The sequence below is a fragment of the Phyllostomus hastatus genome, unplaced genomic scaffold (assembly GCF_019186645.2).
Source record: "Phyllostomus hastatus isolate PE091 unplaced genomic scaffold, TTU_PhHast_1.1 phas_scaffold_39, whole genome shotgun sequence".
In the NCBI taxonomy this organism is placed as follows: domain Eukaryota; kingdom Metazoa; phylum Chordata; class Mammalia; order Chiroptera; family Phyllostomidae; genus Phyllostomus; species Phyllostomus hastatus.
Window position 1 is genome coordinate 14,025,322 of NW_025334028.1, and position 14,587 is coordinate 14,039,908.

The window sequence follows — 14,587 nt, forward strand, 5'->3', positions numbered from 1 at the left end:
CAATTCAATGAGAATCTAAAGAAAAATTTCATTGCAATGCTATTTGTTCCAGGTCTGGCCTGATTTTCAGAGATGTTAAAAAAATAATATATTTTCATAGTGTAGCATGAATATGTACTTCATTTATAATCAGGTAAAATAAACATTTAAAGAAAACATTATCTATACCAAAATATTTGGGAACAATATCATTTAGCATATTCTTAACAAATCCAAGTATGACACTATGTTCATAGGACTCTGGACTTCCATGAGATGTGCAGATGTGCTCACAGTGGTAAAACATATTTATTTATAGTCTCTATTTGACAGATGGCTAAAAGGTCTGGGCAGTACTTAGAATTATATTTCTAAAGCCTAAAATTGGTTTTTATATTTCTCTTCTCATATGAAGAAAGATTTCTTAGAAATATTAATTCCATTATGCTTTCTAGAAATTCAGGTCTCTGTTCACAGCCTGGGTTTCTAGGGATTTAGAGTCATTACACATCCTTGTGCAGAGAGGCTGAATGCAGATACGTGGCAGGGAGCAAAGTCCATGGCAAAGGATGTGGTAGGCTCTGGCTGATAGAGACTGCTGCTGCTTCAGGTTTTGTTTTTTTATACTTACTATAGTTGACCCTTGAACAATGCAGGGGTTTGGGGAGCTAACACCTTGCATAGGTGAAAATCCATGTATAACTTTTGACTCCCCTGCTAACTGAACCAGAGTCATCTCTCCAGTACTCCAAGGGGATTAGTCCCAGGACTCCCACAGAGATACCTGAATGCTCAGATGCTTAAGTCTCCTATGTGAAGTGGAGTAATAAAATGCATACAGTGGGCCCTCTGCACCACTCAGAAATACTGTTTTCCACGTGAGTTGGTTGGAGACAGAGGATACAGAGGGCCAGCTGTATATTTATTGAAAAAAATTCACTTATGAGTGGACCTGCACCGTTCAAGCCCATATTGTAAAGGCGTCAACTCTAATCGATTATTAATCACTATGATAGAGTATCTACACCAAGGAAGGAAACAAATAAGAATTTCAGTATTATAAATGTACACACAAGAAGCAAGACTGGTTGACAGTTTTGAATGTCTACTATGTACTGTCATTTCCCTTTTCTCACAGTATTATGTGAAATACTTAAATTGAATTCAAATAGTTTAGTTTTGACTGTTTAGTGACACCTTATGTTCTAAGTGGCAGCAACCTATGAATTCTTTAATACTAGATTTATAAATTGTTACCTTGAATCCCCATGAACAATAATGTCCAAGACTGTGATCTTCTGTTACAATACTATAATTAGAATTTCAGATTCAGGTATTTTTCTGATTAATCTGCTGTGGAAAGCTCCTTTTTTTTTTCTATTGTAATCCTTTTCTGATGACAAGTATGCCCATTATGTGATATTCTCATGCACTTAATTCTAATATCATTGCAATTCCAAAAGAACCTAATTGCTCCCTACAATATTCCGACCAGCCTGCTCTTCAATTTTATTGCAGTAAAAGCTGTTGAATTTTTAATTAGTGTGATTGATGCACTGGTAGAATCAAATACTCCTGCATGCCTTTGTCCCTTCAACAATTCTTCATGATCTCATCTATCCCAGGGTTTTGTTTTGTTTTGTTTTGTTTTGTTTTGTTTTTGTACATTTTCCCCTTCTGATTCTCATCTAATTACATATCAAGCCCCCCCTTTTATCCACTTTATATATGTGTCAACAGTCTTTTATTCTTATACGGGAGAAAAATTTGTCAGGTTTCTTTTGACAACACTCTCCAAGCTGTCTCAAATGACAAGTGGCCCCATGTATGGCAAGAATAACCAGTGTAGCCGATCCATCTTTAAATCTCTTCAGAGCCCTCAAGGGTGTGGAATAGCCTGGTTATGTAACTATCATGATAATTACTTCAGTGCTAGTCCTTCACATCAGGAGACTAGTTTATTCACAGAAAATCATAAAATACTACATAAATTTCACAAATCCCTGCTTTCTCAGCAAGTTTCCTCCTCACAAACAAAATAAATTTAACAAAATAAAAATAATGATTCCCTTTAAAATTATATTGCAGAAGGAAGATCTTTTTTAATTATATAAAAAGTGATTAATAGATAGAAATAAATTGGAGCTGCTAACAACTATACTCTTTTACTTCTCTACTCAGTACCGGTCTGTCTTTTTCTTTCTCCCTCTGCCTCTATATGTCCATCCGGAACCTGTTAGGAAGGGACAAGGTAATTCAAAATCCATGGGACAACTTTCCTGTGTCTTATTCTACAATGTGCTGTTTATAAGATTACTGAACTTTCACATATGACCTTTTTGCTGTAACTCAGAAAACCAAATTCTTGTAATAAGTTCTAGGTTAGCTTATTTAAAATATTAGTCATACTTTCAAAAGGAAACCAATTTTTAAAAAGTCTAAGTGAATAGAACTTTGTTGAAAGGAGGAACATCAATCTAATGGCAATGTAATAGTTTTGTTGTATTTTACATTTGTTATACTTTTTGAAGGTCAGATTGTTTGTCTTCAGAAAGGGATTTAATTTGGTGATATAATACCTGAGATTTTTTTTGAAATGTTAGTAACAACACTTTTTAAACCCCTTTATAAAATTTACAATAATGTGCTTTCCTAGTAGGTGTCTCTATACTGTATTGAAGTAGAACAAGGAAATTGTGGCTTTTTCTAATGCCATGAAGAACAGGAATTTAAGCTCAAATAATGCTAGATTAGAGAGGAAAAAGAAAGACTTCTTTGCAAATCTCTTAAAAAATAATCCAGTCAGCTTTAGTCAGATCATCTATATAGGAAACAGTAAAAAAAGTATTTTATAAAATTATGCTTATATAAAGTCTATCACAGATATTCTAAATGCTGAAAAAATGTAATTGTTCAGTTATTGGAATAACTGATCCCTAACATACATTATGAGTGTATGAAAACATTTCATTTCACAAGTACTGTGAAAAATTCAATAAATTATGTAACAATTATTTTAACTAACACTTTTAAAATAGGGTTTCTCCAATAAGATTATTTTAAAATATTACTTAAATTAATATGAAATGAAAGTTATAATATTTAAAACAGAAAAAAGCCCTATATTTCTTGTATTTTTGCCTATCTGATTCTTCCAAGTGGTGATTAATGTCCTTTAAGAAAGAACACCTCCTGTAAACACATTGCTCAATAAAATCACAAGATTTCATAAAAAAAAAACCCATGTACCTTAAGTCTTTGTCGCTCCAAACTGCCTTATTCAATTTAACTACTAAATCTCAGTAAAGATATATGTACTGAACTCTACCACGCAAGCATTCACTTAATATTGCAGGATCAGCTGGAAACCTCTCGTCGTTACACAGGAACATTTCTGGTTCTAAGGGAGAGAGAGCAAACTTCTTCATTACTGAATTGCCATTAATGACTTCCTCCATTTGTCTAAAAGGTTTGGGGAAAAAAAGCATTCACAAATAACACCTGTATAATTAGGAAGGAAGGAAGGAAGGAAGGAAGGAGGAAGGGAAGGAACCAAGGAGAGGAGGGAGGAAAAAAATTCACCTAATATGTAAGCTGCAGCTCTTGACATTTGCCAACCTTGCTTTCTTCTCTAAGTCTATAGTGCAAGGAAAAGAGTAATTGTATTAGGAGAAGAGAAAAAAGCCATCCAACTTTTTAAATATATCAAATTATTTAAAAATCTGAAGTTCACAAGTAAATGCCTTTTTGTCTCAGCTCCTATTTCTTAGGCAGGACCAGAAATCTATGCCCCATGGGACAAAGCAAAGGTCTGTGCTTAAGTGCACGAAGCGATAGATTGCCTCAAAAACCTAGGACCTGTGGCAGTCCTTGTGGTAGAGAATACATTTGGGAAGACAGAAAGTTTGCTAAATGAAAAAATAAAGAGCATCAATCATCCAGGATAAAGTTCCAGGAAAGTGACTCCACTGTCAGAGATTCTATCAGCACTTTTCCACCAGCTAAATCCCGAGCAGTAAATTGGGATAATTGCAAGCATTGAACCCAGGTCAACAAACAGAGCTGGAAAAAGATAACAAACTACTGAATTTGTTAAACAGACATTTCAAGTTTTTAACAGCCTTGGCAGGGACCCCGTCCAATGATTTCCAGAGAAAAGAAGTTCATATGACAATTGAATCCCAAAGATTTTTGTGTGATGTTTACTGCTTTTTTTAAAGTTAAGAGTTCCATAACCTATTTCCTCCTACAGCAATTAATTTAAACATAACTATAGCTAAGAGCAAAGGGAAAGTTTAATGCATGCATTAAATCACATTAGTTTTGTCATTCAATATTTGAAGTATTTTTCTAATTGTTTTCTTTTATTTATTTTTTTTCTGATTTTATTTTCTTTTAAATTAGTCTTTTCAAAAGTTTACATTACAGAGAACTTTTTTATTTCATATATATTATGTATCCACATAATGAGGAGTGAATCACCAAAAATTAGTAACCAAAAAACCAGAGATTTTCATTCAATACTTCTATATATTATTCTTTATCCCTTTCAATTTCTTTTTCTTCTTTCTAAAGAAAATGACTTGTCAGCCCTGGCTGGCGTAGCTCAGTGGATTGAGCGCGGGCTGGGAACCAAAGTGTCCCAGGTTCGATTCCCAGTCAGGGTACATTCCTGGGTTGCAGGCCATGACCCCCAGCAACTGCGCATTGATGTTTCTCTCTCTCTCTCTCTCTCTCTCTCTCTCTCTCTCTCTCTCTCTCTCTCTCTCTCTCCCCCTTCCCTCTCTAAAAATGAATAAATAAAATCTTTAAAAAAAAAAAAGAAAATGACTTGTCATTGATTTAATTTTTTCTAATCTCTTTAGATTTTATTTCTAATCTGACTTTCTCTAGTATATCACTTTCTTTTCCCTTGTTTGTAAAGAAACAGCATTTTTCCAGATCACATAATGACATTTATTTTAAATTCTTTTGACCCTAAGGTCATTAGAAAATTAGGTTTTAACTCTTCAGTTACCGCCTTTCTATTCTTGACACTGGACCTTGTGCCCAGGTTTGTTTTCACTTCCTGCACATGCAGGATCTTACCTCAACTGGGCAGCACACAGAGAACTGTGAGGATAAAGTGCCCCCACCCAAATACGACCCTGGAGGAGTTATAATACCCCTGCCTACTCTTGGGTGAGTGTGTGGTGTGATTCCCTGCTTTTCCAGTCTTTCTCAAAGGGAGAAGGAAACTAAATGAAATAGTGTTATAATCTCCACATTCATTTCAATGTACAACATGCAGTACTTTATAAATGGTGAGATAAGAGACTTGTTTTCATTAGAATATAATAATACAATATAAAAATACCTTATGAGCTATAATAAACTTTAGCAAAGTATTGCGAACCTCTAGAAATAAACTCTACTTAAAATGCTTGTGATTTTTATTGACATCTCTCCGTTTCAGTCAGGGTCATGAATACCTCAACCCACCTCGACTGTGAGGGCGGGGTAGTAAGGCCCAGGGGCCATATTCAAACACTGAACAATGAATTCAGTTGTTACTTTGTATATCAAAAGTTGTTCCATGCTAACTAGTTTTAATAATTTATTATAACTTCTCAAATAATACTTGTGAAAAACTGTGCACTAAAAACAATTAGTATGTAATAACAAGTAAACTAAAGTAAGCACCAAATAATGTGATGATTCTGCTAAAACACTGCATGTTTCATGGACTCGGTGTAGTGCCTGTTGTGGGCCTGGCCCAGCAGATTGTTAGTTCTGAGAATACTTACTTCTCAGATATTTCACAATAGGAATTCCAGTAAGCATCTATTCTATAAGACATATCCTTTATTATGCATCCACAATTAACTAGCAACAAGTTAATTTTATATTTATAAATAACTTATCAGTTATCATACTTTATTATTACATATTTGCCAACAGGTATGGCTTCATTTGAACATTTAAATAATTGGTAGACCACATTAGTGCATACTGACTAAATATGACCTTGAAGGTGAGGTATGTAGAACATTGCTAGATGCTAGTGACGAGTGATAACCTAGGTTTTTCATGGAAAGGGCCTTTTATTTCTGAGACATTCAGAATTGTCAGTGGGCTCTATGTTTGATTGCTGGGAAGGTGGCTCAAACTCTCTTCACATGCTTCCTGGCTTAGCAGTACATACTCAGGAATCTTGTGTCAAAACAAGAGAGAGAATGGAATTGTCTGTATGAGGGAATAATCATGGAACTGTGAAAACACCTTCCACCTCAGCCTACTTCACCTCCTCCCCATAAAGGCTTACTTCACTATGGAGTGGGTGGTGGGAGACTTGGGTTTTCACTCACTGGAGTTAAATAAACTCGTTACCATATGCTCTTGTTATCAACAAGTGTGTGTGGCTGTTTAAAAATCTATAAAGATCAATTTCTAGATTGCAATTTTAATATAAAAATATCTGCTATTTTAAGCAATGAATTTACTTATTAGAACTAGAAAATCTTGCAAGTTGTTCTGTCAGACTTCTTAAGCAATGTTGTACTTCAAAATCACCTGTAAAGTTTTAAAATATTATATATATATATATATATTCCCATTCCCCAGAATTGATCTGAATCAGAATCTTCAAGCAGGGGAATGGAAAGAACATTTCACACTTCTAGTGTTTCAAAGTTCACTGGTGCTTCTGACTTCCAGACCTGATGAAAAACCACTATTGCTAAGAAATGTTGAAAAAATCCATAACATGGTGAAGTTAATAAAAGAAAAGGAAATCTTCCTAGTAACCTTGTTTGTGTGCCACAGAACAATATAGTCTCTGTTTTTACTGTAATTATGTGTTGCTTCCTAACAAAGAGCCTGCTCTCTATTAAGTGATGGTATGCCTTTAAAACACCAGCTCTTTTTGTATTCCTGTGATCTAGCTCAAAACGGTAAGAACGTAAGAAGAACATTTGTTCATCCCAATAAACCCACCTGTTCCTTTGCTGTAAATACATACAAGTCTGTATCATGAACACTCCTTCATTGCTGAGGGAAACAGGGAAGAACAGGGAAGGTAGGGAGGTGGAAAGTTGCTAAGAAAGATTAATCTTTACACCCTCATCCAGTGGTTCTCACACTTTAGTGTACATCGGGATCCCCTGGAAAGCTTGTTAAACCACAGTTTGCTGCCCCACTTCAGTTTTTTAAATGAGCAGGTGTGGGGGTGGAGCCTAGAAATTGCATATAGAAAAGATCCCAGGTGATGCTGATATGGCTGATTGAAGGACCCTGGTTCCAGAACCGTTCATTGCTTTAAGTATCCTCTAGGGTAGGCAGATTTTAGCTGCCAGAAAAAAATGCTTTATTACATTATCTAAGGAGGAATCTTGACTTTAAAAATGTGTACAATTAGCTTTGGCTGGTGTAGCTCAGTGGATTGAGTGCCAGGCTGTGAACCAAAGGATTGCCGGTTCGATTCCCAGTCAGGGCACATGCCTGGGTTGTGGGCAAGGTTCCCTGGTGTAGGGCATGTGACAGGCAACCTCATGTTGATGTTTTTCTCCCCCTTTCTTTCTCCCTCCCTTTCCCCCCTCTCAAAAAATAAATAAATAAAACCTTTAAAAAGTATGTATAATTATTTAGTGGATATATTTGTAAGAGTTAACTTGAATTTAGACCAGAAGAATTTTATTGCTAGGACTTAGCAGAAAATTAACACTTTCTACCACATACAGCAGCCCCCAAATAAGTATACTTTTTCCCAAGCTGCATATTGTCTTATTCAACCCAATAAATACACGGTTCTGCAGGACTATCTATAATATAGCAAGGAGAAGGGAGGCAGGAAGAAACAAAATCAAAACAAAAACCTTGGATATGAGTGGAAATTCATTGATTTAGCTCAATGCTCTGAAGAAAAGCAACACAAAATTCAATCTGACAATAGACTACCTCAAATTAGTGTTAAATATATTGTAGTTTCTATGGAGTGGAGATGCTTTAGTATTATTGTCACAACTCCATGTGCTTTAGAGAGCATAGTTGACATGTGACAAAGGTGTTGTTTCATTGGTACATAATTTCATGTGGGAAGAAGTACAGACACCAAACACTTGTTTTCTCGTGTCTGATATGCAGACTTCAAAAAATAAAATTGTTCATTAGAAGTCTACAAATTATAGATATATATTACTTTATATGTTGAATATTTTTAATGTCTTCCTTTACTTGTTTTCCCCGAAGAAAAATTATATTGCCATATAAAATACTACTTGATTCATGGGAAATGGAAAGCAATTTTTTTAACAGAGAGATTTATTTTATAAAGCTTTCTATTTTTTTTGAAATATCACTGATTTTACAGGTTGATCCCCTTGAAGCATGTCCTATAATAGTTTACTCGTAGTTCTTAGGTTTTGAGCCCATGTATTTCTTAAATATCTGGGAAAAACCACTTACGTGGCACTATTACAGGAATCCATAGCTCTCCCTCATTTCCAGGTAGACACCAGTTGGAAATTGCACTGTTAAACAAGCAGCCTTTGGGGTAGACAACTTAAAAAACTGCTATGACTTTTAACACAGCCAATTTTAAAGTCGCCTCCATTATGCAGCAGTTTATTCCTGTCAGTTTGCAGTTTCCCCAAACTACCAACCACTTTCGTTTGCAAGGAGACCTGAATACTTTTTCAGAACACAATGAGAGGCTTGCACTTCCAAAATCAATGAAATTGTGCGTTGCCCTATGGGTCCTGGCGAAGTCGCTTCTTCTGCAGTCACCCGGGCATGCTTCAGTAAATGTGAAAATGCATGTCAGCCACATTATTGCTCAGGACTGGAAAAAATGAGGCAGTCTCAATATGTAACTCTCTCACCTCTCTTTTGCTTCTGTCTAGCCCAGGAACAGCAGCACTTGATACACAGTCACCAGGCTGAGAGTCACGAAGCCGTTGGCGGAGGGACAGCCGAGCAGCAGAGACAGCAGCAACAAGACTGTTGTGACCCAGGTCACGGATTGTAATTACTATCATCCCTAACCCAATTCTTGTCAACGCTATTTACGACAACTTCCAAACAAGAAATCACTTGGCTGTCAAATGTTTGTTGGTGATACATTAACATACCTCTGAACCCCTGGCTATTGGTGCTGCATGTTGAGAGAACCTCTGGCTGAGCTGCGGGTTCCCAGCCTGAAGAGACCCTGTGTAATTATTGAAGCTCTGTGCACAGACACAGAATACAAATGCTGTTACTAGGAAATCATAGGTTTCCAAAGTAAATTCAAACTTTTATCCTCCAAAGAGTGCAATCATGGGAGACACTTGACATGGAAGGAATGCCTTGATTCTTTTAAGAGAGCTAGAAGGCTTCTTCTGCTGGCTGATGGAGATCACTAAGGGACGGTGATCACTGACTGGAGAGAATTGTGACTAAGAACCAACAAGAATCTTTTGTTGATCCAAAACTGTCCTATTACATATGTTCTTATATTTCTAGTCATAAATACCATTTCTTTTAGGCTTCATTTTATCTGTTAGAAACATAGTTTGTTTACTGATAAAACATCTTTACTGTATTTGGAATAGTCATACAAAATCATGCAAACAAATTAAGAAATGTGACTTAAGGGGATTTCTTTAAGAATGCAGGTGAATATAGCTTAGAAACTATACTCAAATTTCTTAAGGGAAATTCAGTATCTTCATCAAATATCATAAATCATCCTTGAATTACTGAAGTGCATTTCAAAAGGCATTAAAAGTATCATTGCTATATACAGTTATTTAAACTGAGATCTATCTCCTATTAAAGAATACCTCAGGAAAGGACGAAGGTCTCGGAGTATAGATACAGCCACATACATGCAAGTACACAGCTAAACATACTCAATGCAGGCACACTGGCTCTGAAGGCAGGTGGTGAGGCCTTAGCTCTGCAACCTCAAGCAAGTTATTTTCAATTGAGTTATTTTTATTTTCTGACCCTGAATGTCTTCATCTACTGAGAAGAAAAGATTTTAAAACTGAGCTATTTTAGTTAAAAATATTAGAACTCTAAACTATTATACAACTTTCTTACAAATTTCTACCCCTAAATAGTATAAAATTCTGGTTGCCATTCGCTAAATGCATATGGCCTATACTTTTAAATATATAGTGCAAACATTATTTGTTTGAATTACCTTTAAACCTATCATAATATTTGAAAGGTTTTAAATATGTCTTTTTAATGTTTTCAATTTTCTCTTTCTCCACATACAGCAGTGGCACAAAAAATGACTGACCAAATGAACCACCAAGCAATGAAACTGACCCTTTTGCAGAACAAGATTGACGACATTTCTTTGGCTGTGACCGATGTAAGGAACACATTCTCCTCCCTAGAAGAGAAAATCAATGAAAATAAAGGCAGGGAATTTCAATCTTTTCTAAAAGGTAAAAGTAAAACCAAGTAAATCATCCATTCAGTTCAGACAAAAGGCAAATAACTCATTTACCTTTTATCACTTAGGTAACTTTGCTTTAGATTGGGTGGTATATTAATTTGATATACATTTTTAAATAAGTTATTTTTAATAACTCAGTTTCCAAAATAATTTTTAAAAAACTAAATATTTTTCACTATATAGTCAGATCTTTGACTAAATATTTCATCTGATTTATTGATGTTATGTACCTAGTTATAGCTTAACTGACTGGTATTCCTATATATTTAAAAGAAATATGACTATGAGCCATATTTAATCTATTTTTATTGTCATTTCCAGTTCAGGATACAGATGAGATTAAGGGATGATTAACATGATAGCTAGATTCATGGCTGTCTCAGTAATATTGATGAAGATATAATATTTAGCTCCTGGAGTATAATCAATAAAACATATTCTAAAATATCTCAGGTCAGAGAAATAATAATTTCTTTATAAATGTGAATCAGCTTTGCCTGAATTTTGTGCTTTTATTTTTAACAGCTATTATTTTTATTGTATTTTTTCCATTACCATTTATCCCCCATACACCCTCTGCCACCTCCACCCATGCCCTTCCCCTGCAACCACCACACTGTTGTCCCTGTCCACGAGCCCTTTTCATTTTTTGCTCTATCCCTCCACGCCCCAACTCACCTCCTCCACAAGAAGTATCAGTCTGCTCTCTATCTATGAGTCTCCTCAGGAAAGGGAAAAAATAAACAAATGGGACTGCATCAAACTAAAATGTTTTTTTTGCACGGCAATGGAAACCATCAACAAAAAGACAACCCACTAAATTAATTTTGTGCTTTTAAAGCAGCAGGCTGTGTTCCTTTCTGGGGGTTCAATGGGACAATTCAAGTTGTCAGAATTCATTTTCTTGCAGTAGTAGGACTGAGGTTTGTTCCCAGCTTCTAGAGGCCACTACATTTCTTGGCTCGTGGACTTCTTTCTGCACCTTCAAAAGCCTGCAACAACTGTTGAGTCCTTCTACCATCTCTCAGACCCACTCTTCTGCCTTCCTCTTCCTCTTTTAAGGACACAAAGGATTGCATTGGCTCACCTGTGTAATTCAGGCTGATCTCCTCATCTCACGGTTCTTAACCTTAATCACATCTCATAAAGCCTGTTTGCCAACTATTATGAGATAACATATTCACCAGTCTAGGGAATTAGGTGTGGACATCTTGGACAGGGCAGCATAATTCTGCCCCCCCCCCCCATAGATATCTGTAGATAGTGAGTAATTGCTGTGGTCGTGCTAAGCACAGGGTACAATAGGTCTGATTGATAATTTCAACAAATCCAGTGTCAGGAGACCAGGGAAGGCTTTTTTGAAGAGAAACCATCTCAACTAATTGAAAATTAATCAGGGGGAATTAATTAGCCAGAGTGGTTTCAGGTAAAGCATGGATATACTAATAAAGTATCTTGGCTACTAGGAACTTCTCAGTTCACTGGGTTTATTGTTTGTTTTGAAGTTTCAGGATTATTGGTCCCTTTCACTTTGTTCTATACATAACAAATACTGACTGTATAACTCCATTTCTGTCACTCACGACTTTTTTTTCTATTTTCACCTGTGGTTTACAGGTAAAACATTAAAAAGTTGGCATTTTCTATTTCATATCATCTACCAGTATAGAATCAGCCATGATTGTTTTTAATCATGTAAATAGTTGGTATTAGTAAGCAAGCCATGGAGAGAAAGGCCCTGTCCTACATTTCTGGCATGGACCCTATGGCTAAAATTTACTGATGACAAGCATAAGAGAGAAATACACTTTTCCTGAAGTAATAGCATGAGAAGGAAGTCAAAAAGACACAGCATAACCTGAGAGAATTAGGCCTGTCACCTGCGTCTTGTAAACCTACTAACAAAAATATGACAGCAACACAGAAAAAAAGTATACACTTATAAAGCAACAAAATTCCTTCCTCATTAGGATGCATTAATTGTGTACTGAGCATAACCATTATGCGAATCAGAGGGCTTATAGTTAATGAATGTTGGTACGGGCAACAAAAACTAAACTCACTCTTCCAGGCACTGTGCTTCCCTGCAAAACCACAACCTCTTCTCTTGGTTAGTCTAATTCTGAGGTGAGAAACACTACTTTATCTGCTAGTAGCCCTACAAAGTGTTCAAAATCAAATGCCCCCACTCCTTAAGAGGTGTTTGAATGTTATGGATAGGTTATAAATCATAGCCACAGAAGGGGCAGGTCAAGGTGTCTAATATCAAGTGTATCTGTTAAGTCACCAAATACAATATCATTTTTAGAAAGTAAAAGAAACACATGAGAACCAAATAGGGTTAAAATGATGTGCCCATTAAATTATTAACATAAATCACTTTTATGTATTTTTGCAAAACCTGATCCTGGCACAGATGTTCCTTTCTTTGGTTATAAATTACGGATATGTTACCTGAAAAGCTTCTTACCCTGAAACAAGTTTTTAAGCTAATAATCTTATCTATTTTCAGATAGTTCTTACTCTTTACCCAATATATTTTTTATTAAATAACAGCTAAAGGATCTCCTAATTTTCATTTTCAATGTTTACTATTTTCTTAATTACTTTGATCAAGATTCTGTACTAATCTTTACCTATTTATAGTGTTTTTCCCTACTATCATTCCTTTTTGGACTTTCAGATCACATCATTTCTCAGTTGCTGAAATTGAACACCTATTGTTATTGTCCACAATTCATTCATTAATTCAAGTATGCTTAAGTTTTATTTTACCTTTGCAATCTTGAAAATCATTTTAAAGCCAAAATAATAAGATTATAATTTTCAAGAAAGTCTGATTTCTAACCATAAGTATTTTATTGTATTTCATCAAGTTATCATAAGAATTAATGATAATGTTAACAAACAGGAAATAATTAAATGGTCCTGTAGAAAGTTCAATAAAAATAACTTTGCTATTAAAAATCACCTACACTCAGTAGAGCTAATATATTTTATTTATGATGTCAGAAATCAAATTCTCCAATTCTCAATTTATGTGTAGCATATAGAATGTACTCAAGGTTTGTTTTACAAATGGGTGACTGGTTAACTGCTAAGTAAAATTTGGAGAAAAATACTTCAGAAAGGCTTTCTGGTATAATTATTTATGTCATTAAATACAAAAGCTAGGACTATTTCAGTAGAAGTTACTTTAATTGTGGCTATGTAATCTTCTCTAATTAATTTAGCCTTTCCTCAGTGCTTTGCTGCTATGTGTCATTGAGTGCTGTTTCATGCTTCATGTTTTATTTTCTATTATATACAAATTGATTACTTACTTTTTTGCCTTTTAAATTTATTTCAGTGTTCACTAGGTTTAGAAATATATGATAATATTTTTTAATGTTGGAAATCCTAGACCCTAAAGATTAAAGGTCTAGGATTTCCAACATTGATATTTAGGATCTAGTATTTCCAGGAAAATATTTATCCAGATAAACATTTACAACTTTGTCTTAGTATCAGATTAAATAATATCAAGATGCTCAGGCAATACATTTTATTTGGTATAATTGTCTTTCATAATAATTTTTCTGTAAGTCTTTTTTGCATTCTAAGTATTTTTAGAAACTCCCTAACAAATGATATACGTAGAGGCTGTATATTTTAGCCCTATAATCATCTTTTTTGAATACGCTTCATAGTAGCCATGACTCATTTCATAAAGCCCCACTGTCCAGACCTCATTGTTTAAAATTCTTTGTATTGTGTTGCTGGCATCATTGCTTACATGTCAGAATGGACATATCTTCCATTTGTATGTGCTTCATGTGTATTATAAACATGCCTCAAGGATATGTTTTTTTTTTCATTTTCTGTTTTTTGTAACATATATTTTGTTTCATTCAGTTTTACTTTGATTTTTAAAATTTTTAAATACTCATTTCCTATTCTAAATAGTTCTAAATAGTATGGGCTCTTTTTAATTTCCTTTTTTTTTTAATGCTACTTTTAGAACTATCCATGGCTGTGATCAGTCCATGCTTTCTAATACTGGAGATGCTACTATGTGTTCCAGTAGTGGGCAGAGGCCTCTTCTCTTTTGGTTAAGAATTAATGTCATATTATAATAATCAGGGTATATCTTGAATTTCTGTTTTCATTTGATTTATTGATCTCTAAACTTATTATTAC

General features: G+C 34.9%; 1 protein-coding gene across 1 annotated transcript in view; it reads left to right on the forward strand.

The window, feature by feature from the left end:
• MMRN1 (multimerin 1) overlaps positions 1–14,587 on the forward strand; it is a 66,467-nt gene that overhangs the window by 28,660 nt on the left and 23,220 nt on the right. The window contains exons 4-5 of the mRNA XM_045819942.1: positions 8,859–8,969; positions 10,224–10,397. Coding sequence (XP_045675898.1) covers positions 8,859–8,969; positions 10,224–10,397 — 285 coding nt within the window. The remainder of the gene's footprint in view (positions 1–8,858; positions 8,970–10,223; positions 10,398–14,587) is intronic.